This window comes from Helicoverpa zea, chromosome 2, assembly GCF_022581195.2.
Source record: "Helicoverpa zea isolate HzStark_Cry1AcR chromosome 2, ilHelZeax1.1, whole genome shotgun sequence".
In the NCBI taxonomy this organism is placed as follows: Eukaryota; Metazoa; Arthropoda; class Insecta; order Lepidoptera; family Noctuidae; genus Helicoverpa; species Helicoverpa zea.
In genome coordinates, this window is record NC_061453.1 from 592,198 (window position 1) to 618,760 (window position 26,563).

The 26,563-nt window shown below is 36.7% G+C and overlaps 2 protein-coding genes across 4 annotated transcripts in view; one reads left to right on the top strand and one right to left on the bottom strand.

Annotated features, from left to right (window-relative positions):
- LOC124638818 (ecdysone-induced protein 74EF) overlaps positions 1–26,563 on the bottom strand; it is a 208,524-nt gene that overhangs the window by 106,230 nt on the left and 75,731 nt on the right. Inside the window, exons 4-7 of one of the 3 annotated variants that reach the window (XM_047175939.1) lie at positions 16,773–16,862; positions 15,906–16,342; positions 15,353–15,610; positions 14,692–15,049 (exon numbers count right to left, since the gene is read on the bottom strand). In XM_047175939.1, coding sequence (XP_047031895.1) covers positions 14,692–15,049; positions 15,353–15,610; positions 15,906–15,980 — 691 coding nt within the window. In that variant the 5' untranslated portion in view covers positions 15,981–16,342; positions 16,773–16,862. Of the gene's footprint in view, positions 1–14,691; positions 15,050–15,352; positions 15,611–15,905; positions 16,343–16,677; positions 16,863–26,563 lie in introns of all 3 variants that reach the window. The other 2 variants (XM_047175948.1, XM_047175931.1) reach the window with 2 other exon arrangements.
- The window catches only part of LOC124638843 (U7 snRNA-associated Sm-like protein LSm11), a 28,086-nt gene continuing 27,502 nt past the window's right edge, over positions 25,980–26,563 (top strand). Inside the window, exon 1 of the mRNA XM_047175966.1 lies at positions 25,980–26,457. Within this exon, the coding sequence (XP_047031922.1) occupies positions 26,157–26,457 (301 nt within the window). The 5' untranslated portion in view covers positions 25,980–26,156. The remainder of the gene's footprint in view (positions 26,458–26,563) is intronic.

Sequence of the window (26,563 nt, forward strand, 5' to 3'; positions counted from 1 at the left end):
AATACATGTAATAAATAACTAATAGGACATTCTTAACAACAAAAAAGAACGCATTAATATCCACCTAATTAACATCTAAAGAGATACATCACGGAACTGTCAAAATTTCGAAATCCTATACATTCCGAAATCGCGTTAGAATTCCCCTAATTCATTAGCGTTAAATTCTTATAGTGTGTATCTGACACCCCCAGTGACATCGGGGCCGAACGTGGCCGATCTTAGCCGATGGGCCGTGACGGACAAAAAGTTGCGCTCGCGCACCCATGTAACGTTACACGTGTTGAGGTGTCAGGTGCTGAAATATTTGTTCCGGGTTCCGTATTAATATTTTGTTATAGTTTTACCATCAAATAGAGTTAACATACTGGCATTCATAATTTGTATTGTTTTAATAGATTTCAAAAAGGAGGAGGTTCTCAATTTGAATGTATGTTTTTGTTTTGGCTAACAAAGGATAAAGTTAGAAAACACAATTTTGCATATTAATGTCTAAAGGTCTAGTTTCCCTAAGCCCTATAGTTTTCATTGACTGTTGCTTTTCAGCCCAAAAGTAACAAAACTTACTGAACTTGAAACTGAACGTTTGAAGGATTTGTTATTACTATCCCCAGACGGAAATAATCATTACATTATATAGAAATCAAAGCAGGCTCGATTGTTCATATTCTAAACGTAGACGGTTTTTCGATTGTGCAACTGTAAATATATTCTTATATTGAATGAAAAAATATCTGTCTTAGAAAATGTAAAAATGAATTCTCTGTGGAACCCTAAAAACAAGCGATAAATACCGCTCATCCGGAGTATTTAATGACACGCCCGGAGTCGTCGAGGTGCGCAATATTAATGGCTCACATTATGCGCCGGCGCCACACGTTCCTAAACACGCAGTTTTTGCATCATTTTGAACACTTTTTTTTATAATTTTTGTTGAGTTTAGAAGCAAAAAATAATTACAGCTATGCGTTTTTCTAATCCACTGTGGAGAACGGTAGTTAGAGTTTTGAATATGAATTTTATATGGTTGCTCATAGCTGTGTTAGGGCGAAAATTTTGTTAAAAAAAACTGAAAAAGACTGTCTAGTACGGTATTGGATAAAAAGCGATTGGCTATCTATCCTCTTTAGCCCAGTAAACCGGGGCAAACAAAATACCCCGTAGTAAGACTGGTTCTCAGACTTTCTGGCTTCTGATTATCCTTAACGAATGCCAATGTACAGAGCTAAAGGTACAAAGAGCAAATATTTAGTTACACGTTATGAGTGATTAATATGTTTTTGATAGAAATGTCATGGATAACAACAATACATAATATTTTACAGTGTTTATTTATCCGTCGGAACTGGGATTTCCCGGTGTTGAACTGTTGTTTTATAATATATTCAATATTCTGAACAATTATGTAATACTAATTTCTGTTTATTATGACATCCCCATGATCTAACATCGTTGTTTGTTCAATTTTCTCGTCAGGAAAATGCGATTAACTGTTACACCAAATAGCAAATAGCTTTCCGTATAAAAACGAGTATCTGACGCTGCTATGTTATAATAAATAATCTACATTATTTTAAAATTTTATCAAAATGCGTTTACTAAATTATATGCCTACTCCCTTATCTTACCTAGGTCTTTAACCAAACTGGGTCTAAACCTGCCTATATTTTTTAGGTAAACACAAGCGACTTAGTACCTACCACGGAGGTAGAGGTACCTAGTTATATGCATTTTACACAAAATGATAACACAATGCTTGCAACCTTCAGTATAACAAGGAATCGAATGTACCTCCCCCCCCCCCTCCCTCCTATAACCAGACAATATCGTCCCACATGACAGGATCAGAGTGTAGACCTGTCTGGCGCCCAGGTGGTCTGCGTCCGGTTTCCGATACATTAGGCACCTAGTACTTATCTACAAGTTTCCTTAGGATAATAGTTTCCGTTATAGTGTTTGCTTGGTAGTTAGATTCAGTTTTAGAGATTATGTTTAAGCTTACTAATATTATAAACGCGACAGTATCGCTGTCTTTATCTGTTGCTCTGTCATGGAGATGGTACTGAACTGATTTCAATTAAATTTTGGTATCACGATAGTCTAGAGCCTGTAGGCTACTTTTTATGTGGTGTGAATATTTTGCCATCTAAGAGGAACCTTAAATTTGAAAAGCTAAGCCAATTAAGATAACAATTTGTTTACAGAGGAAACCAAATAATGGCAGATTCAATTACTGATACCTAATTATCACACATTTCCTTTGTACGATATCGAATGAACATGAAATAAAATTAATTCGTTATTAAATAGATATTTTCAGTACTCTTTGTGTATTTTAAATAATTTACAAAGTAGCTTAGTAGCCTAGTATTAAAATATAGATGTTATATGCAGATGTGATGCCTCAACCGCTGCATTATGCATTCCGAGTGCAGTACTCGCTGCAGATGATATTAATTTCAAATAAACTAACAACCAAACGGTACATCGGGAGCAATTTAAAATTAAGACTGCACACATTGATATTCTGACATTTTCCCATTAATTCTAAGGTGAGGTTGATGCAATAAGCAGTAGACATAAACTTAATGTATTATTAAATCATTTGTATTTGTGGATAAAAAAGGAAGAAATGATAGAGTTTCCCTCCCAAAATTTCAAGCAAGGCGATTATAAAAGCCTTGACGGCTGTAGGTGACATTAACATTTTGATTATGCAATCAATTAGTTATAGACTAAAAATTATTTAAAAGAATTGACGAAGTTAAAAAAAATATTGCTTTATTAGAGGTTAGGAGCTTAAGCCAAGTTCTTCAGTTCTAAAAATCTGTGCCATTTTTCAAGTCCTGCTCATATCATTTCCCGATATATACTTATCGAGGAAGAAGTCTTTGTAGCTATCAATATAAATAGAAAGAATGCTTCCTAACTCAAAAATCATTAGAAAAAAGGTCCCAGTAACAGTTGCGTGGGAATTCACCTTAAGGCCGATGGTATATTAAATCGATACGTTAAACATACGCGTCCCAGTTAGTAATGTGGTTGCGAAACCTTGCGCCTGCGCCTATTTTGTAAACGCTTATGCAACGAGGACTGCATCAGGAACAGTCACGTTGACGAACAATGTATGATGATTATTTTAGTAGAAATTATGAATGCAAAAAAAAGAGTGAGAGAGTCTCCCGAGCCTGTTCCCAACTATGTTGGGATTGGGTCAATTTCCAGTCTAACTGGATGCAGCAGAGTACCTATGCTATATTGACGTTGCAAATCGGAGTAGAAACATGATGAAACAGCTATAGAACTCAAATATTATTTAAGCTGAAATCTGTGTTTGAGAAACATCACATGTCATGTCGCAGGAGGAAAATGAGATGTGAGAATTAAGAAGTTTGTAAGTAGGTATACAAAGACTCCGATTGATAGAGCATTCCGCATAAAATATATTAAAGGCCCTGTTTTTGATTGACACAAGATAAAAAGAAAATTATCGCATTCAACATCAACATTATAATTGAATGCATTATCAATGATTACCGGAAATGATAGCAAGAGTTACACGATTAGATTAACTTAAACCTTCCGTTGTTTGCCATAAGTACATCAATTTAGTTTATATATAGATATGAGGTTATTTGTTTGTATGGAATATGTAATCTTGTTTTGGTGGTTGCTAGCCACAGTTACGGCGGTTAAGTTGCAAGCTTTGTACTGTAGTAGAATTTCTTGAAAAAGTTTCACCCGTTGCCCTAATGTTCTTGTTAGGTACTAAACAACATGCTATTACCTAGTCCTAGAAGCCTAAAGATATGTTAATGTTTTGTTGCTTGATTAGCATTAACTATCCTCATGATTAGTCAGACAAAATTATATGGCAAAATTTATGAGTAGAGTAAGGGTCGTTTTTAATTAACTTACTATAGCTAGGATAGGGGTTCGTTTTCACTACTTTTTAGTTGCCTATCTTACTATTGGAGATTAGCAAGTGATAAATGCTAAATGCAGTCTGAATATTCTCCACCCTAGAATAAACATAAAGTGCAATAACAACAAACTCCTTGTTAGCTACAACAAACCGGTGCGCAGGAGAACGGTGTCGCGTGCACTTGTGCAGGACGCGTGCGCACACGCAGGCCGCGCGTGTGTGCGTGCGCGCGCATGTGTGCGTATGTGGTCGCTCGTCATTGACATGAATAAGGTTGTCGCACTGCTTCAAGGAGCTGTGCTTAGATTCAAGTGTACAGTCGCGCACATTGCTTGTTATCTTGTTATTATGTAGGTTATGATATACTTGGCTTGGTAATTACCCTTGATAAGGATGTGGGAGCTCTTTTAAATAACGAGAGGAGGAGGTTTTTGGGCGAAACCTTAAATACAGAGATGGTTTGAAGCCTGCATTAAAGGGAAAATGAGAAAATGTCGGGAGAAGACAGTGAAAGATGATTAGCTGAATGGAACTTCTGCTACTTTTTGACATCTCCATCTCTTTGACATAAAAGACAGCTACATACATAATAAATACTACAAGAACTCACTACTGTTAAAACATTTGCCTATCAGACTGTACGACCACACAATTAAGGTAATATAGTTTCATTGGTTTCCGCCGACGGGTGCCTCCTACTTCTAGCTGCCCATTACACCATGGTATAATATGGGACCCCATAGAAACTGCCTGTTAAGCTATGATGATGGGTGATGTCAAGAAAGAAAGGAAGGTACTTAAATGATTGTAGGTTTGGATCATTTTGCTAATGTCTGACTAAACGTTCGGTTGTCATGGGCAATTTAGTTTGCTATGTAAGTGTGGGGTTTGAAAACTAGTCCTGGAATAATGTACATACACCCTCTTTCTAGAACTGCTTTCGTTGGTTAAGTTTATAATTATGGGAAAGGGTTTTTTTAGGAGCCTTTTTTGTTTTGTTTTATTTGGGTTTAAGTTACAATTATTTATATTTTTTAATGCAATCAGCCCGATCAGTGCAAGTATAAGAATATGCGAGTGAATTATAATGCCAGACCTTTGCCCCTGTATTTATTGGCAAATTTTTGTTTTCGACAGTATAGTGTAAGTTTTTTTACATTTTATGTGACCTCCCATAGAACGAAGATTGGAGCATTACCATTATTTAAATGACTCTAAATATATTCTAGAGCGCGCTTAATATTCCAGCGCTCACGTCTAGCCCACGTGATGCGCTAGGTCCAGAGCTCAATCCCGCCTGTATATTTCTGTTTATTTACGTATCCGACCGATTCTGGGTCACGGTCGCTGGGCTCGGCGAGAAATGTCCGCGGCCTATCCGATTCCGGGAACTCAGTCGGGGAACATTGCCGGAATTATTCATAATTTTAATTTAATAGCGCATCGCTTTTTCCTTCAGTGAATCAGTTACTGGTCTGATTTGAAAAATTGTTGTTAGTGTTAGACAGTCCATTTATCGAGGAAGGCTATAGGCTACTTTTTATCCGGGTTCATGCAGAGGTTTCCACGGGATGCGGGTGAAACCGCTGGCAGAAGCTAGTTATTCAAAATTTTAATAGCGCATCGGTTTTTCCTTCAGTGGTTCGGACAAAAAGTTTCGTTGGAAGTCGTTCCTGTTGCCTTGCAGTGATTAACTGGCTGATTAGATGTTCAACACTTATTGCTTCCTGTAATAGATAGGGCTTATGATTAGCAGGGAATCTACATGAGGAACATCCTTTTAACTTTCAGTTTTCAGCTTCGTAAGCCCTTTTTGCAACTACTCTTCTCTCCTTTGGAGAATTAATGGTATGTATGTTTTTAAATATATCTGTATTGTAATATAATATGCCTATTTTAAAAGTAAATAGGTGAAATCGTGGTAGCTATATTATTAGCTTCACCATACAAACCGTGAGAACTCGCGTAGGTTTCAAACCAGGTTGTGTAGTGTATACAGTGCGTAAAGCCTACGGTTTTCCTAAAACAGAGTTTTATGGCTTACAAAAGATCAATTACGTGCCGATGTTATTGTTTACGAAACTTCTTTTAGGTAAATATGTGATGCTCATTATTGTTTTTTGGATCAGCAAAAGAAAATATATTGAAAGGGGAACTTTGATTCTCCCAACTTCTAAATTACTATGACAGAACAAAGTTTCCACTTTTTTCATTTCTATGGAACTAATATAAATTATTATAGTGGCCGCACTTCCAGTACTTCCAGTAATCTTAAAGCAATAAGCTTTAAGATTACTGGAAGTGCTATATATTGTGTATATGTGCTATATATCTATATTTTTACCAATTAAAGCAATCGACTCATTGTGGACCATTTAATCATACGTAGCTTCCAAGAAATATACTAGGCCTACTAGGTTGTTTCAAGCTGGAATACCCTGGTAGTCTACCTACCTAGGTATTTATTTATTTATTTATTTTATTTACAAATTTTTGTACACACACATAATAAAGAAAGATGACAGGAAAGAAAGAATTTACAAAGGTAATGCTTATTTCTAAAGAAATCTCTTCCAGCATACCTGCGAAAGGAAAAGGAATAAAAGAGATGTAGACAGTGTGTAAAAAGCAAGGGAAACAGAAATTAAAAATGGAAGAAAACAGCTGTATATTGTATATTATACCTACATAAACAATACGTAAATAAGGAATATATACCTACTAAATAATATATACCCGAAAATAAAATAATATATACCTAGATACATATATAACTAACTAAAATAACTATGATGCAATGGACAGATAATGTTCTTTAACTTTCCTCTTAAAAAGTCCAACAGTTTGGCAATCTCTAATCTCATGGGGAAGGGAATTCCATAACCGAACAGCGTGAACAGTAAAGGAATAGGAATAGAAGTCAGTGGAATGGGAAGGAAATTTTAGAATCGTTCTAAGATGTGACCTGCAAGGCGCATCACTAGAACGGATGAAGGAAAACCGCTCTCGAAGGTACGAAGGAAATTTAGGGTTATAGAGGATGTTGAATAATAAACACAAAATGCGAGTGTTCCGGCGAAGTCGAATTGGGAGCCACTTGAGACTGCTGCGAAAGCTAGAGACGTGATCATATTTTTTAAGATTAAAGATAAAACGTATACAGATATTTTGCAGACGCTCAAGCTTGTTTAAGAGCTCCTCGGTGGCATCCAAATAACAGGCGTCAGCGTAGTCAATAATGGGCTGGATTAAAGTTTGGGCTAAAGAGATTTTGGTCTTCAAGGGTAAGAAGTTCTGGAGGCACCTGAGCGAGTGAAAAGTATAATATACCTTCCGACTGACTTCAGCGACTTGAGCTGTCCAGGATAAGTTGGAGTCGATGATCACACCAAGGTCTTTAGCCGTAGCACTAATATCAATATTAACTCCATTAAGGCAGAGCGGGGTTAAAACATTAAAATCAAGCCTACTCCGCATATTTCTGCCACCGATGATCAAGGCCTTGGATTTTGTAGGGTTGATTAGTAGACCAAACGAACGCGCCCACTGATCAACTAATTCCAAGTCATGATTCATGGCTGACAAGGCAACTTCCGCGTCATGCGGCACAAAGTGACGATAAAGCTGTAAGTCGTCGGCATAGAGATGGAAGTTACAGGAGATGACAGTGGTGACTGTATTAATAAAAATAGAAAAGAGAAGAGGAGAGAGAACGCCACCCTGAGGCACACCCGAGACAAGTGAGCACCAATCAGAGAAAGAATCATCAAGACTAGGTATTATAAATTCTATCTGGTTAAGTCCTATAAATCCGAAATCTCGTCAAGTAGTGCGCTCGCGCAGCTAACAGTTCTCAAGGCGAGGCGCGCGGATGCGCTTGCGTAACCGAGACGTGCCGAAGTATGCTCCACTTCGATAGATTTGTTATTAATAAACGGACGTCCGCCTTTTAATAGACATAAATTGCTCTGATCTTCGCCCGGGTCACGACTGCGGGTCCTTGGAGAACGGCAAGAAAGGTTTTGGGTGTCGTAATTTGTAATTATTGTTCGTTTTTATATGTACACATATACGGGAAGTCATCTATCTTTCAATTTTTAATTGGTGTTTTTGAAAAGACCCCATTAATATAGCCAAAGTCAAACGCCAGGTATATAAACCAATAAATCAACAACCGAATGGGTGTCAATAAAATTTGACCTACTTACGAATTATCTCACATTCTTAGTAATTGTTTACCAAACAGATTATTCAGGGGAAAAAATAAGGAAAGCAGAGCATCTTGCGGAGCGGCGCAGACGCACGCATCGCGAAACGCACGCTCCATCTCGTGTGACATAACACAAGCACATGTGGCGCACTCACACAGACACAGGCGAGTGTGTACACGGCACACGGGCGCAGTGCGCGCGCGCAGTGAAAACGGGGTCATGGTTGCACGCACACAAGCGCAGCTGTGACGCACGGTGCACCGTGCATTATAGGATTGCGGATGCGGTTGTCCAAAAATTTCAGCGGTTTCATGAAAACCCATCAATGAAAATGGGGAAGGTTTTTGAAGAAACGTTCTGTTTGTACAGCAGAGATAGATCGCCTGAATGAAGAACGTATGAAACTGCGTAGGAAATTTAAGCAATAAGCATTTAGTAGAAAACTGTAGGTACCAACACGATACCAGCAAATACTATCTATGTGAAGATTTCTGGAAATTCCCGGTGACACGTACCTATGTATTTAACAATATTACAGACAGAGTGTTTCCAGGAAATGTTACTGTTCTTATCACCTAATACTGAAAAATCTACGAACACTAAAAACATATTATACCGAGGGGAATTTGTAAGTACCGCTGTACTTACTCATCGTTCCCCAAAAATGTTTTACCTACTTCAAAAACAACGCTATGCCTTAGTAACGTAACTCTTGGTTTTATTTACATTAGACGCAGGCGATATGGGGGCAGGAGCTAGTCTAGTGCAATATTTTATCTATGTGCATCTGTTATCTGTGCTACCAGTGTTAAGTGTAAGCTAAACCTAAGTATAAACTTGTTTGTACTGTGATAAGAGACAGCTTTCATAATGCTTAACTAGCAATTTAAGTATAATGATAGGAAAATACTTTGATCATGGACCTAGAACAAATCTAGACTCAGGAGTCTACCCAAAAAATACTTCTCTCTGACACACAACTGATTGCCCAAGTTTTACATGTAGCCACTGCCTGTTTGATCACTAAGACTGGTTATCAGACCATCCAGCCTCTGACTACAAGAAATGTTAGCCGGGACCCACAAAATATGCCTTCCTAAGGATTTAAGAAGAATTGAAGATAGGTAATTAAGTCGTGGTGGCCTAGTGGGAAGAACCATTCTCTCAAATACGAGTGCGGCTCCGATTTCAGGTCAGGCAAGTATATCTTGAACTTCAGCAATAACCGATTAAAGATCACCAACCCGCATTAAGCAAGCGTGGTGATCATCGCCCAGTCTTTCTCTATATTAGAGGAGGCCGCTGCCCAGCAGTGGGACGACAAAAAGGCTGATTATGAATTAATAAAGTTAAAGTTTTTTAAAAAGACATTGTATTACGTAGCAAGCCGTTGTTTTTATTTCGGTTTCTAAGAAATAGCGTGACGTTAATGGTGCTGTAAGAACAAAATGTAAGAAGCTATTTAAAGAGCTCTTTCTTTGATCATTATATACTTTGCTTTGTGATAAAAGGATTTGAATGTAAAGTTATGAAATTCATTGGGTATTTATTGTTCTTTTAATAAGTTATTAAGTATTTTAGTGCCAGATTTCAATGTATATTATGTGTTTTCCAATGAGCAAGGACGAAATACAATCTTTCATAAATACAAAGGTATGTTAAAGACACATAGTAGGTTCAAAGTGCATCAAATAGATTCTGTTATTTTAATAGATAACTTCTGTTTTGCAGAACTAATAACAAATTCGACGCATTTTTACATACATTAAAACAAAAGCTCCATTACGGGAATTTGAATTTAAAATGACTAGTTTTTTCTTCGAAATACAATCTAAAGAGGGTAATATTGCTAGGTTGGTAGCGTTAGCCGGAAGCGGTTAACGCGAGCAGATATTGATGACCTAGATATACTGGGTTCTAGGAACACTTCCGACTGACATGTGTGACAAATCGTTATATGAGGATTTGTATCAACGTTGAGCTTTATATATTCGGGTAAGTGAGTAATTCTTATGAGTAAAAAGTATTGGGGAAAAGCCTGAGGGTAGGTGTAAAGTATGGTGCAGCTGATTGTAATTTAGCAGTTTCTCAGTTTAGTTCTTGAGAAACCGTGAAATATCTGGATAAACAATAGTAGAATCTGCACTAGGGTCCATTTTATTACTGTATCAAGTATTTTTTTTTTGTTTTAAAGAAAGCTTACGGACTAATTACACCAATGATTTAACAAAGTATATAAAATAATTGCTAATGACAAGCTTCCACATGTTTACAGAAATATATTAAGTTCATATTTTTAACAAACAAACGTGTTTCACTTGCTTCACTTTTATACTTAATTCAAGTAGGAATAGGAGGATGGGAACATTTTAGCAGGAAACAGGTAAATGAACTACATGCGTCTCCCGTCAAAATAGTCCGTATTCAAAAATTTTCTTATTTTTTGTGCGCTAGTGCAGAATAGATCAATATCCAGGTGAGATGGCAATTTATTAAAAGCTGTAACGCTGCGTATGCAGAAGGCATTACCCCTATAATTTGTTGATGCGTGTGGTGCCTGTAGTAAGTGTCGACATATTGGTTCAGCAATTTGCGTGAAAGTGTATGTACTTAAGCTTAACTTCTCTTTGTTATGCCTACCTTAGTATATAAGTAGAATACATAATATCTATGTCAGTCTTCAGGAAATGATGTCTTAAGACCAGAAAAAGACATACATAAAGAACCATCATCATCATCCTCCGAGCCTTTTCCCAAACTATGTTGGGGTCGGCTTCCAGTCTAACCGGATTCAGCTGAGTACCAGTGCTTTACAAGAAGCGACTGCCTATCTGACCTCCTCAACCCAGTTACCCGGGCAACCCGATACCCCTTGGTTAGACTGGTGTCAGACTTACTGGTTTCTGACTACCCGTAACGACTGCCAAGGATGTTCAATGACAGCCTGGACCTGCAGTTTAACGTGCCATCCGAAACACAGTCATTGGTGTCTAAGATATACTTAGAAAGTACATACAAACTTAGAAAAGTTGCATTGGTACTTGCCTGACCTGGAATCGAACCCGCGCCCTCATACTCGAGAGGTTGGTTCTTTGCCCACTAGGCCACCACGACTTTTTCATACATAAAGAACCATGTGGTCAAAAAAAAGGTGGGTGTAACTGTTAAACGTAAAGTTCTAGACTCGAAAACTGCATCGATTAAGCTCTGTTAAGCCTAAAAAAACTATTGCCAAACAGACCACCCTCAAAAACAGAAGTAAAACATGATAACAAATCACCTAATCTATCACCTACCATAAGTCCCACATAACCTAACGAAACATCCCTAATTATCACTATCCACCATGGGAGTTATTACGTAGCGTAGTGACGTCACACGACACGTCGCGACTCCTGCCTTGACATACAACCCTAGTACCCCAGTTCGCGTTCTGGGAAGATACCGTTGTATTTATTACAATAATTTTAATGATTCACTCGGTAAGTACCTACCGACGTTTTCCTATTCGCTTTAATAGTAGTTAAGTTATGTTTACACCTGTTCTGGCTATTTTTGTAGGTCAAGGTGGTAAACTTAGCGTTAATTTCAAAGGATAAAATGTTTTTAAGGTACTGACGTATAGTTTATTAATGTTTATAAAGCTTGTTAATCAATATCCTCCGAGTCTTTTTCCCAACTATGTTGGGGTCGGCTTCCAAAAAATATTATAAAGCCTGTTAATTACAATCTGAATGTAAATTTTACATACTATCGAAAGTAGCAAACTTGGAGCGAAAAGTAGCAAACTTGGTCTTTTGAACTGAGTTGAATGAAATTTCGTATACAGATAATCTAAAAAATGCCACAGGGTGCAGGAAGTTATTCTCTAGGGTCGCGGGTGAATCCACGGGGAACAGCTAGTAAGTAATAAATAATGTTATTTTAACAACGTACAGTCATAATGATAAGTTAAGGAAAACAACATAATTATGACACTGCTAATTAATACAGAAATGGAAACGGTGATAGGAGTGAAGTTTTTTAAGCTCTTACTTTATGGTAAAGTCACACTATGTAGGTTTTAGCTTAGCTTAAACTGATACCTCTGTGTAATAATAATGGTGCATTTCAACAGCCAAAAAACATAAAAGTAGACTTATAAAGCTTGTGGCACATTATAGCAGCACCGCAACAGCACGGCTCCACACCAGCATTTAAGTTGTCATTCAATTTAGAGCATTAAATCGTGTATATTATTATATTTTTCGTAATATCAATATGAAAAAGCCAACGGCGAGCAGTCAGCGTGCTTGCCGCTTCCACACAACTCGACTCGCCGCCTGCGTGCTGACCTCATGCGTACAGCGCGCCAACGGCGTGCTAATTGCGCGCCGACTCCGAGCCGGCAGCGAAACAACGTCATTACGTCGTGTTCAATCATAACATCATAATCGTCTTAAAATAATATTGAGTTTGCTGTGACAGCAAGCTTACACCTCGCGGCCGGCGCGCGGCCGGCGCGCCGACGGCGAGCGGACCGCGCGTGGTTGGCGCGCTGTCCGCTCGCCGTAGTCTAAATTCGAGGCGACGCCGTGTTGCAGCCGTGCTGTTGCGGTGCTGCTATAATGTGCCACAAGCTTTAAAACGCAAAATAGAAAAACAAAGCAATCTACATTCTGGTTCGAAACTGAATCCAAGACGTTGTTAACTAGTTATGAATAAGTTATAACAATTCTGTCGCAGTTTATTTTTTTTGCCAAAAAACCACTTCAAAGTTCGGCTTTTTTCTTCAACAGAAAAAAGTAAAACTTCCTTAATACCGCAGTACACTTGTAACTTCGGTCCCAAAGGGGCAAAGCCCTAAGTGTTTGAACATGGGCCGTTCTACGAAAAGGCTTTTTTATTTGTGTGATAAAAACGTTAAAACTTTGTTATTTTTTTGTCACTTCATTAGTGGTACTACCGTTACTATGAGTAGTTTATAATTTGTAATAGGAAAGTATATTTTTTCTACTTACCTACCATCGGAAGTTGGGTTGCGATCCAGCCTACAGTTTACATTTTGCGATTTACACGTTTTTTTACGTAAAATATTTCTTCCTAACAAACGTTATTCGTCACCTCTATAATTAGTAGTAGACCTATTTACTTTAGACCTTTAAATCGAATTCAGATAATGTAGATATAACCTGAATTTTATGATCAATCTAATCATTTGCACAAATAACTCGCAATTGACACGTTTACTGCATAAAGTCTTGAAAACTTTTCCAATAAAAAAACCTTAAACTTATGACTGTTACCAGTTCTAAATAGTGATAAACCAAAACCCTGTCGGTGCATTAATTACGAAAATATTATGTACAACAGTGACCCCATAAGAGGCGTAGGCAACATATTCTAATGCATAATTACCTATGGTGGTGTATGCGCGCATATGCACCGCGAGTGGCCACCGGGGCCCGTGCGCTCCTTGCATTTGAAAAGGAAAGATTCATTTTATAGCTTCTCCTGGTCGTTAAATATTGACGACAATATCATAGGAATAATCTAACATTGATGTGGCAATTTTAAAAATTAGTTTTAGTCCTAGAAGCCCAGACGCTAGTTAAGGGTAGATATTTACCGATTATTTCTTAATAAATGATGTCGGTATCTTATGAAATAGAAAATAAGTAAAATGATAAACTTTCTCATGAGAGTATGCCTATGTACGCAGTTTCAGCTATATTACTAGACGGGGAAAGCGGTTGCCGGCTAGATGAGGCGTCCAGCGTCGCTTTCGCTTCCGGCCGCGCGGGGGCGCCACTGACCTACTGCACACCAGATATATCTCGACGCCTCGTGTTATCCACTAGAATTTATGGTTACAGGAGTTAAGATTTAATACAGAATTATAACTCTAAATATTTGGCTTGAGTTGGTACGGTCATGGTGAAAATAATACATGGAACAGGACAACAGTAAACTCTTGCGAACAGTGATCAATCAATAATTTAGTCTTGAAGCATATCGTTTGTTAGAAATATTCACTATTTCTTAGTTCCCATCTTCCCATTATTCTGCGCTCTTTAGTAAAAGAACGATATAGGTACAGTACGATACCTGCTTGTATGCTTAGTTCACAAAAACGATTAGATGAAACCGCTTACACATCAGCGAAGTGAGTACGTACCTAGATATACTGGATGCCTAGCTGAGTAAACTTTCTCGTGGCCGCCGGCCGGCCTAAACGTTTGACGAGGTAAAAGCGGCAAGTCGTGAAAGGAAAATCGTCAGTACTTCCTCGAGCGGAAATCGAAAGTGGATTGTGATCGCGAGGAGAAAACTGCATAGGCGGAGGTAGCTAATGCATCAGACGTTGCAACTGCACTTTGGAGAGTAGCGACATCTATTGTTCAATAGACAAACTATTGTTGCAAAGCACCAGCGCTGACATCTAGTAGCCAGTGGCAGAACTATTACGTCGAATTGTTTACGCGTTGTTGTAGTAGTTTTGCTACTATCCGCTAGATGTCGCTGTTAACAGATGTTGCTACTCTGATCTTACAACTACAAAGTAATAAAACTCACCTTTACCTCCACCAGCATCGTGCACCTGCGGCTTCCCGCTCGGCATCCTCTGCATCGGCGACGCGCTGCCGTAGTTCATACTCGTCGTGTTGTAGTCCGAGCTGATTGGCTCTTGCTTGATCCCGCTAGGAGACGCCGACAGCTTCTCAGCAAGCAGCGGATTCGCAGAAGCGATGTTATATCTCCCATTATTGATGTTATTTGTCACGGCATTGTTGATTGCACTCGTGCCAGATCTCAACAGTTGTTGTAACCGTTGCTGGCCGTTGTTCGGCAGGGCTAATTGACTGTTTTGTTGGTAATAGCCTTGTAGTTGGCTGCTGGACGCTGGCGATGATATGTTGTTGTTTTCTTCTTGCTGGAATCAAAAGGCACAAAAATTAACAATCAACATTACCTGCGCTGTTTTTTATTAAACCTTTATTATATAATTTCTTTATTCCTTACCATTGATTATTTATATACTTCATTTTTATGATTGCAATTGTCATAGTTTTGTTTTGTTGATTCTACCTTAGATAATAAATATAGTTTTTTTCAGACACCTGGACCTTGGTCCAACGATATAGAACTAGCTCGACCATCGCCTAATCCTATCGTTGCATTTAGCAAACTTATGTAAAGATATGTATTTAACAATGATTGTAAAATTTACTCTCACCTTTATTTCAATAGGCGGTACAGAAGACGCGGTGGCATTCGTTAGATCCGTAAAAAACGTTTCGAAGTTATCAAAGGCAGTCTCCCCCAGTTGTTTGAGGATATCGTCAGGGTCAGCTGCCTCGCCGGTGTCGGGCTCGAGCGTGAGGCCGCCGACGATGTTGGTGAGCTCGGCCTGCGAGAGGTCCCCCAGGGAAGTGGCCATCTGCTGGAGCTGAGCGGCCGCCTGGCCGCCTGCTGCCACTACCGCGTCCTGGAACTAGCACAAGCTTTTTGTATACAATCGTGATGATAAGGTGAGTTGGTGTTAGTGTCTGTGTAGTGTATAGGGCTGTTTGAGGGAAATTACTTAGGATATTCAGTTTTACTACTATGCCAGGTTAGTCTTGTCATGCGATTATTTATTGTAAATAGATATTGCAAAATGGGTCCAATCATTGGGCTAGCTCGTTTTGTGTAGTCCAGTAGAGCTTTTATCAATGTTGCAAGAGGTAGTACTCCAAAGAAACTTGGTGAGTTTGTCACAGAAGAAAGTGCAACTTGGAGTGTATTACCTGCAGGCAATTGGAGAGGTCGACCATCCTGCCCTCATTCTCCGCGGACCACCATTCGTCTTCAATAAATGGCATCGCCAGCGCCTGTCCCGATGGCGCATGCGTCCCCGCCACCTTTATCACGGTTATACACTAGGTGGCGCTTGCACACCACTCTTACACTCGCGAGCACTCGCGAACTATACACAAATATAAATAGTCCAAAAATGTATTTACACTAATAAATTCGTTCAAAATGTTTGGCAGCTTCTTGGACGGAACGTACATTATTCGATGTAGGTATTACGCGAATTTTAGGTACTTAGTTACGGGGGAACACATATCGGTTTGTTTGTTGTTGCCGCTGGACGACAGATGGCTCTGTTTCTTCGGCTAGCTTGTCCTCCTCCCGGCCAGGTTACCTCACTCCTCGTAATCCACTTCTCTTCAGCAGCGACCTGTTAAGATTACGAGCGTAGGCTTTCACGTCTTAACAATGATCGCATATAAAATAAATATAATTGTATGAGTTGAGTAGGGTCAGGTGAAAAGGCTCTGAATTTATCGGATTTGTTAGTACTAATTAATTGTTAGTCTCAATGAAAGGAATTCCTAGTTTAATAATGAATGTATAATAGAAACTTCATTCTCAATTAATGCAATGAAAATGACATCAGCAAATTAGTGTATTTTTTTTATTAACAGTTACAAATTGCTGGTTTCTGGTTAGTTCAATGATTTTTCCACTCGCCACAAGATGGCGCTGGCATGATTAAATAAAAACAGTGGTTACATTAGAATTTCAGGTTAAGTGGATTTTTTTCTCTTTTCATCTGGATTTAATGTTATAGTGTTGTAAGTGTGACGGCGGCGATGCACCGAGATCACCTGGCGACGTCCCGGTGAATGTCAAATCTGCGTCGATACAGCATAGAGGCAGCGCTGCGCTCACTCGCCTGCGCACACGCTGACGCCGCTCTGGAATTAAAAGAAATAAACACATTATTTTACATGTCTTTCTAATTTTGAGATGGATTCGTGATAGCACAAGTTTAAACCTTAGTGGTTTTTGGTTGCTATTTTAAATATATAATCATGTATTTACTGTACCTAAATATGATAAATAAAAGAAAAAAAAAACAATTTCTTCTTTCATAATCTTAAATATGGAATTTTTAAAAATAGGGTCAGTGTCCATAGAACCGGGGACAAGGACTTTAGAGACAGAAATCTCTACACGACTACCACCTTCTGAATCAATCCCTCGACCACCTAACGAGAGTTTCTTGAGATGTTGATGGTTTGGCCATTACACCATATATGCCCACGACCATCGGAACCACGACAGCCTTTTTATAATTAGTCTAATTTAAACAATAGTAATAGCAATAAATTATGATATCTGAGACAGACAGCGAGTGACCTATTTAAGCAGTAGGTACATCAGATTAATAAATCATTCGCGGATCGTTTGCGCATCACGTGTGGCGAATACTACAATAAATCTAATCTGGTGTGTGACGTACGACCAGTCAATGAACTTCCTAGCTATTTCGGGCGTCACCTAACTAATCATTGTTCTTTAGCCGTGTAACAATAGAGTGTATAGACATGGAAAAGCTTTCATAATTTATTGATAATAATGATGCGTTAAGTGGATCGCATGACTATTTTTTTAAATACGTATACATCATGTATGCCTCAGAAATGTAAAAATGTAGGTGCTGTATATATTCTTTATAATATGGTTCCCCTAACAACATCCCGGTATAAATGCATTTTTTTCTAGCTTTTCTAGCAATGATTTCAAATTAACAAACCGAACAAAGAACTTTATAATTTATATTTAGCACCTGTACAACTTACATAACTGGGTTTATCTCAAGAAATTAACTGACCATAAAATGCTCGTGGCTTCTAAAAAACAAAGAAATTATTAACGTAACAAACATAAGACGTTCTCGTAATCATATTATGCTGAGCTCACAATGCACGGAAGAGTGCGCGCGCGCCGCGAAACAAAGAAATGCAGCCAATCAACGCGCGCGTACGTAAAAAAGCGAACAATGTTAACTCAGTCTTTCACTATAATTGTCGTGTGTGAAGCAAAAAGAATTACTTTTCTTTTCTAAACGCTTCCTAGTACCGCTTTCTTCGTGCGTCGATTTTGTTGCCAGAATAATTAATTCTTGGCTGTTGGTGATTTGCAGATTTGTTATCTGTGTAATGTAAAAGCTGCCGATTACAATCGGAAAGCTAATTGCCTGCTGTCCTCTGATCACTTTATTTTATAAAAAATGTCTAATCATTTTAGTCCTAGTTAAGACGACTTATACAAAATTATTAACCTAATAATTGTGCAATATCCTCACATATGTTTTATGAAAAGAAGATTAACTAATAGCAAAGCATCTTCATGTCATTTACCTAACGTTGCATTATTCATAGCTTGTCTATAAATAAGTAGCCAATTAATAGGCGACGCCGAGCAAATACGCATTGCCTTGATTTAATCATAGGATTAAATTAGAACCACACTCATACTTCAAATATGAAAGTTGATTGCGCCGGAATTGCTATAGTTATTTATATTTAACGCTATGAAAAGATATAGTTAAAATATTAATTGATAAAAGCAAATCGCCAGCAAAGACATTAAATCACTTTTCTTGGCGCTCGTGTATTAGCGCCATCTAGCGGGGAATAGATGAAGTTTGAAACATATATTTTTTATAATGTATTTGTATAATTGTATTTCAATGGGAACAATTTAATGTAATAAATAAATGTTTGTGAAGAGTCACAAAAATCTTGTTACATCAATTAATAATTGTTTTTGTTATCATGTAAGGCGTTACAAGTGCGTTCATATTATTTTTTCTTTTTATGGCAATTTACAATAAATTTTCCTGTATAAATAGTCTATTGAAAGATTTATAGACTTCAGTGAGACGCAACCTTGAATCATTTACTTCCTATTGCATATTGCTCTGAGGACCTTGCATTGAGTTGGCGTAATTGCGACGAGCTAACATCTTGCTAATACTTATCTTGTTTACACAACCTGTTGCTTGTTTTAATGTAGTAAAATAGCATATAATGAAATAAACATATTATTCTTAGTAATATTATATTGCTACTTGTTGGATATGGGTGCAGGTGAGACAAAGAAAACACATGTATCCTGAACGACTGTTATATTTCGAATGTAAGAACGTACGATTAAAGTGAACATTGAATGATTGAATGTTTGACGAATGATTGAAGTAGGTATGCTTTATATAATCTTGGATATTTGTAAAGGAGGTATTATACGTACATCGTGCGTATATTCCAACAGCCCCCCTCAAATGTACAAGCATTTTATACAATCATAAGTCAAAAATCGTTTACCCAAACTTGGCTGCAAAACAGCACCTTTTGAACGTGAGGAATTTATAAAAGACAGTCCCCAAAACGCCCACCTTTCACCACTTCCTGTGTGTTTTTACTGGGAAGAAGAAGTGGCGCAACAAACTCCCCAGCAACACATGTCTGTCTGTAGGTTAGAAGAACCTTAAACATTGTTTGATATATAAAGTATACAATACAATTTGTACATTGCAGTATAGGACAATATGCAATATTTACATACACTTTATACAGTCATAAATAGTACCTGCTGCATATCAAATTACAATAACTTTGATCAACAGCTTAGATTATAAACATAATAGCATTCTAAATAAAATCATTGAACTGAAATTATTCAAAAATTTACATTAAGTTCAACTTAATTCTAAAAACTTTGCATCATAAGTCAAAGTCAAAACATTTACTTCATTTAGACCATAACAAGCACTTATGAAAGTCAAAAACATAAATAAGTTTGATTCTAGTTGCTCATTCCAACAGTAGCTTCCTATGGAGAAGAACAGGCAAGTAACTCCATGGTTACTTTTTTTTTTTTTTTTTTTTTTTTTTTTTTTTTTTTTTTTAAATGCATAGAATACATAATATGGTATTACAGTTTATATGTATTGATACATACAATAACAGCATGCGAAGGTCATGTAGAATCACAAACAAAAACATATGAGAATTAAATTACCATTAAAATGCTTCATGCTTCAAATTTTCATGTTTCACGAAAATGCATGAGTCAAATACCATTTATAAGAATAATTATTAAACATGATATGAATCTTTTAATGTACTTTGTAACTTATCTTGTAATAAGTATAAACATTCACATATTTTACATTAATTAATACTTTTATATGTACATATTTTGTCACCAGACAAATAGTCAAAGGAAAAATACAATTTTACTAGCTGGTAAAATTTTAATTTGGTTATTAATTAGATATTGTTATGTCCTATGGAGCAGGACCACCACATTTCTAAGCATTTTTATCTTGAACTTAATGTTCTAACTTATAATATGCTTTTTTAAAAAGTGTGGCTTTTTTATATATGAGTTTTAAACCTCATGTCATTCAGTTCCAGACTGTTGCCTGGTTGTCTGGTATTTTGTTATTACATTTACTTATTTATTTACATATACAACCTTACATCTACCCTTACAGGACGTGCCTAATGCGGCAGATGGGTTCTTATTAATTCTAAACTAAACTAAAAACACATAAATAACACATCACATCACATCACACAAATCAACACATAAAAACTTAACTAAATTCGTCACAATATCGTTTGTGATTTGTAGGATTATTAGCGATGCTAATACAACTGTTATTAACTTCATATATCATCATTGTCTGTTTTATCAGAATAGAACTATGTTATAATGATTTTATCCAAATAGCTTCTCTTATAGCTTCAAATAAGCATATATTCAGCTTCTGTTGAGGAACCGGCGACTATTTTGTTTCCGTGTATTCCACGAATTTGTACAATTATCAAACACTTTAATTATGTGATCTGTTGTACTTTTGCGGTCAATAACGTCGCCTCAACCGATCAGAATCTGCATACCCTGCCATCAGTTGTTTGTAATCACATTTCACATAGGTCAGCTTTAATTTAAGAGTTCCTTTTATGTATCTCAAAAGATGTTTTAACCACTTCCATAACTTCATTAATTTTACTTTGATACTGACTTATAATACCTATAGCAGCACAAATATTTGGTCATGTACTAAGCATTGCATGCGCATTGCGTACATAAGGCACTTCCATATAGATATCTTCCTTGAGAATGCCTTTCTAAACGGCGGTTTTTACATCCATAAGATGGGCATGTAAATCAAACTGATTTGCAAGAGTTAAAATAAATTGGAAAGATTATATTTGAGCTACTGGAGTCAACGTTTCGTTATAATCTTGTAAGCATTGTTGAGTGACACCACGAGCTACTAATCGGGCTTTATACCATGTAGGTTTACCCAACTCGTTATTTTTAATTGTACATACCCAATTTGAGCTTTTTATGTTAAAATTTTTAGGTCTTGCTATGAGAGTCCAAGTATTATTTCTATGATTAGACTCTATTTCACTTTTTGTGGTTTTCAACATATGTATACTAGAATCATCCCCACTAAAAATGTCACAATAGGTGCATGGTAGTGATTGAACAGTTGTGAGCGATAAGCAAAAATGGGTCATCAATCCTTTTATAATCTATTGGGGTACTTTGAGAATTATTTGTATTACGTCTCAGTTTGCTAGATGAAGGTCCAGCTTCTGAGCTACTATCAGGGGAATAATTATGTTTGTGTTTGTTGCCTATTAACTTTGCCGATTTCTCGTCGTTATCGTGCTTGTTAATTTAGGCGGGAATTTGAACAGGTATTATAGAAATACAACTCATCAAATCATCATCATCATTGGCCACAGAGCATCTTGGACAGATGATTGTGGCAGTGCTTGTCTACGCGGTTATTAGTGCCGCAAGCACTTTCTTTCATCAAATCAACATCCCTCGCAATAGGGAATTGGTTATTTTCTGTATTAGGTAAATAGTTTGTAACCATTTTGGTCGTAACCAACTAATATGGCTTTAAATGACTTTTCGTCAAATTTCGAGGCTTTAGTTTTATCATGAACATGTTGAACCGAATCATCATCATTATTTTAAATGTCTTGAATGACTTATTTTCGGTTTCGTATTTTCGGTATTGATTGTGTCATGTTTCGTATGGTGTTTTATTATTGGCGAGCGCTTTTGTGGGTAGTCTATTTGTTAAATATGTATATTATTATAGCCTCATCCCAGAATATTTTATATAATTTCGCACTTGTAACCAATGGTCGAGCCATTTCGGTTAACGTACGATTCATACGCTCCTCGACACCATTTTGTTGTGGCTATTCGATACTGTTAAACAGTAAGTTATTCCTTACAAACACAATAATAATCTTTAAATTCATTAGAAAGATATTCTCGCCCACTATCGCAATATAAATTAGTTTACTTTATGGTTAAATAAGTTTTCACTTTTAGCAACAAAATCTTGAAAACATTTCAGCACTTCTGACTTAGCATACATCAAATATATATATAACAGTGTAATATTACACTGTAATGTATAAAATTGTCTATAAAAGTAACAAAATAGTTCTTATTATCTACAGTACATGGTTTTTACCAAGTATGCAAGGTTCAAATAATTCATCAGCATTACCAAATTATCAAATAAAAACATTATTTTCATCAACTACATATTTGAACATAAAATTTTTCTGTTTATTTAAGTGAGTACTATGCCGTATTATTTATACTCTTTTACACAGTCTTGGTTATTCTCTTCAACTAAATTTAAATTACTCAGAGAATTATTACTGTTTAAAAGTAATACTAAAAACATTATCGATTGATGTTCTCACCTGTCATAAAACATTTATTATTTTTAACATAAATGTTGAAAAATTTACCGACATACCAGTCTTTTGGCATATTATAACGTACCTCCGGTGAATATAAAACGTCATCAATTGATCCTTGAATTTATGTTGTTACCTCGATTTACCCTTTACCAAAATCCAGGATTGAAACTCCTTTCCTAGCAACACCGATCTTCAATGGTGTGGATATGAAATGAAATGAAATGAAATGAAATGAAATGAAATGAAATTGTTTATTTTGCAAGTTGGACATTACATCACTTTTACACGTCATTTTAAGAACGCTGAGGCCGGCATTTCCTAACTGACTGATCCCTGAGAAGAAACGCCGAAACAAACTCAAGGGTCATAGTCTCTTTTAAAGTCCAAACATGTTATAAATGAAATAATTATGTGTGAGTGTCACCATGTACGCGGTCTGGAATGGCCTTTTGAGGAAAGAGCCACATCAGGCTGGAGCTGACCAGTCCCAACAGACGGCACGCATGCATCAGTCGTCGTGTAGCTCAACCATATCTTAGGGAGCTCAACGACCTGTCACACGACGATACCAGATCTGCAGAACATTTGCGTAGGCCATTCAAAAATACTCAAACCCGCCAGACAGTATTTATGTTATAAGGATATATAATGTTGCTCGCATACACGATACTCACATTCACAATAATAATAATAAATTTAAAAAAAAAAATACAATTATAACATATAAATGTCAATAAGAAGAATGTCATTAATAAAATGTTATCTGATGATAATAATATTTAAATGTCAAAAGTAACAATACACAGGCATTTAAAAAGATATCACTCACTAAGCGAGCAGCTCATTCCCAAGCTTCTTTATCATTTAAATAATCAGATATTTTGTAATATCCTTTTTTCAAAAGTTTGGATTTTATATGATTTTTAAATTTCCTGATAGGTAAATCACGAACCGCTTTGGGAAGTTTATTGTAAAAGCGTATACATTGACCCATGAACGAGTTGCTTACTCTGTGGAGGCGAGTAGCATGTACAGCAAGATTATGTTTATTCCTAGTATTTATGCAATGAACATCAGACATTTGAACAAAGTTAGAAATGTTTTTACGAACGTACATTAAATTTTCAAAAATATATTGAGAGGCAACAGTCAGAATGTTTATTTCTTTGAATTTCTCTCTGAGAGAAACTTTTGGACCCAGATTATAAATGGCTCGAACAGCTCTTTTCTGTAAAATAAATATAGTTTCAACATCCGCACAGTTTCCCCAAAGGAGAATCCCATACGTCATTGAACTATGAAAGTAACTAAAATAAACTATTCTGGCTGTGTCCACATCGGTGATAAGTCGGATCTTTTTAATAGCATAGGCGGCTGAACTAAGCCTTCCTGACAATTTAACTATATGTGGGCCCCATTGGAGTTTGGAATCAACGGTCAAACCAAGAAATACCATTGACTCAACAGGCTTCAACTCTACTCCATTAAGTTGTACATTGGTGTGTAACTGCCTTACGTTAGGCGTTGAGAATTTAATTAACTTCGTTTTAGATTCATTTAAAAGAAGATTATTGACATTAAACCAATGAACAACCTTAGAGAGTGCATTGTTAACTTCGTCAAAATTGTCGAGTTGGCGCTTGATTTTAAAAACGAGTGAAGTATCATCGGCAAACAACACAATCTTGTGATTATCCCTTACGTGATAAGGGAGGTCATTAATATAAATAAGGAACAAAAAAGGGCCTAGAATTGAACCCTGTGGAACCCCCATGGTGACCGTAGATCCAGAAGACCTCTTACCATTGACATCCACCCTCTGAATTCTATTATGCAAATAAGAAGTCAGAAGGTCAAGAGCCTTGTTTTTGATACCATAGTGGTGAAGTTTCCTGATGAGTATATCATGGTGCACGCAATCAAAAGCCTTGGACAAGTCGCAGAAAATACCGAGCGCATCCTGCGAATTCTCCCAGGCCTCGAATATATTTTTAAGCAATTCCACGCCCGCATCCGTAGTAGAACGACCCTTGGTAAATCCGATAATTCGACGTACGAGGTTAAAACCTTTTTACATTGTCAATCTTTTAATTTTATTTTATTTTATTTTTTTGATTTGTCAATATGATATGTCATCATGATCTGTCACACCAGAATCTAAAAGAAAATAAACAGTATTAGCTATTTTCTACATAATTAGCAGACAATTTACATTATGAAATCATAAAAACGAAACCGCCCTGGTCATTGTTGCAGTATTCAATGTTATTGGCAGACTTTTGAAGTTCACCCATTTATTTATTTTGCTGCAGTCCCTTTAAGTAACGGCAGTCCTTTTTGAAATTATTCTGACGTCCGCAATGATCACAATACATTTTTGATATTATATGCATTGAATTTCCTGGTTGATAATTATTTTTATTCTTCTTCTTTCGTGTCGATGACATGTCTTATAGTGAGACTACACTTTGTCAGCCCAATATGCCGCCACAGCGAGAGCTCTAATTATTTTTATTTTGAGTGTGGGTCTCATTATTATTATACAATTCATGTTCGAGTAGGCGTAGTCTTCACAGAAACCATATTGAGTTGCTCATCACCTAGCAACGCAGAAATAACACCGTCATAAGATGTGATATTTTGTTCATTGTTAATGCAATTTTAATTTACACTCTTTCACTGAATTTAAAATTTTGTTGTATTACTTTTAACTACAGAAAACGGCCTGGGCCCATAACCTGTTGGATATGGGTGCAGGTGAGACTGAGTGAGACAAAGAAAACACATGTATCCTGAACGACTGTTATATTTCGAATGTAAGAACGTACGATTTAAGTGAACATTGAATGATTGAATGTTTGACGAATGATTGAAGTAGGTATGCTTTATATAATCTTGGATATTTGTAAAGGAGGTATTATACGTACATCGTGCGTATATTCCAACACTACTTATGTAGTAAATATGAGTATTTACATATTGTACTCAGTAACTTTTGTTTCTTTTGCTAATACGAACTGTAATTATCACTGAATTATTGCAGTTCGAGGAAGAACCTTCAGCATTCTACCACGCGATCAATATGACTGCAATGTCAATAAAAAATGTGCAATTATAATAATTTACTTCGAGGTAATTTAATTAATATTGTTTCCAAAACGATTTCCGCGTTGTTAGCATGATGTACATATATCGTCTAACGAAACCGAACGTAAAGTAAATGAAATATGATTAGTTTTTTTTTTTCCCAATATTAAAATGTCGCAGTTCAATTAGATTGATAGTGTTATTAATTTAAAAAATAAAATTACGATTGAAATAAATCCAGCTGGTAATTTGAAACGCGCGCGTGAAACGAAACGTAAAACCATATGACATTGACTTTTGACAGCAGCGGTATAGACTGTGCGGCCGAAGTTTATTTACAAGTTTTCGGCGAAGTTCATGATGTCGGATGATAATAAATCTGATTCTTCTACTTCTGAATCAGAAGTTAGTGCCTGCAGCTCTAATTTTAACCCTTTAAAAGCTTTATATTCTGACAAAGTCAAGGTTCCGGTAGAATCCGCACCTTTGTATGAGAACATAGTGCAGTATGAAGCCGCCTTGAAGAAAACTAATGAAATTATAACCGTTGGACAAAAGGAATTGGCTCAAAAGAGAGCAGAAGAGAAAGAAAAGAAAAGACTTGAGGAGGAGAAATGGTTAGCGGAGAAGAACAAACAGCGGTTTGCACAATATCAAGGTACGATTTTGAGGTTATGTTATGATACAATGCTCCTAATCGTTAGAAGTTTTGCGATATTTTATTGCTTCTGGCATATGAATATAAACGTACAGCAAACCCTTCG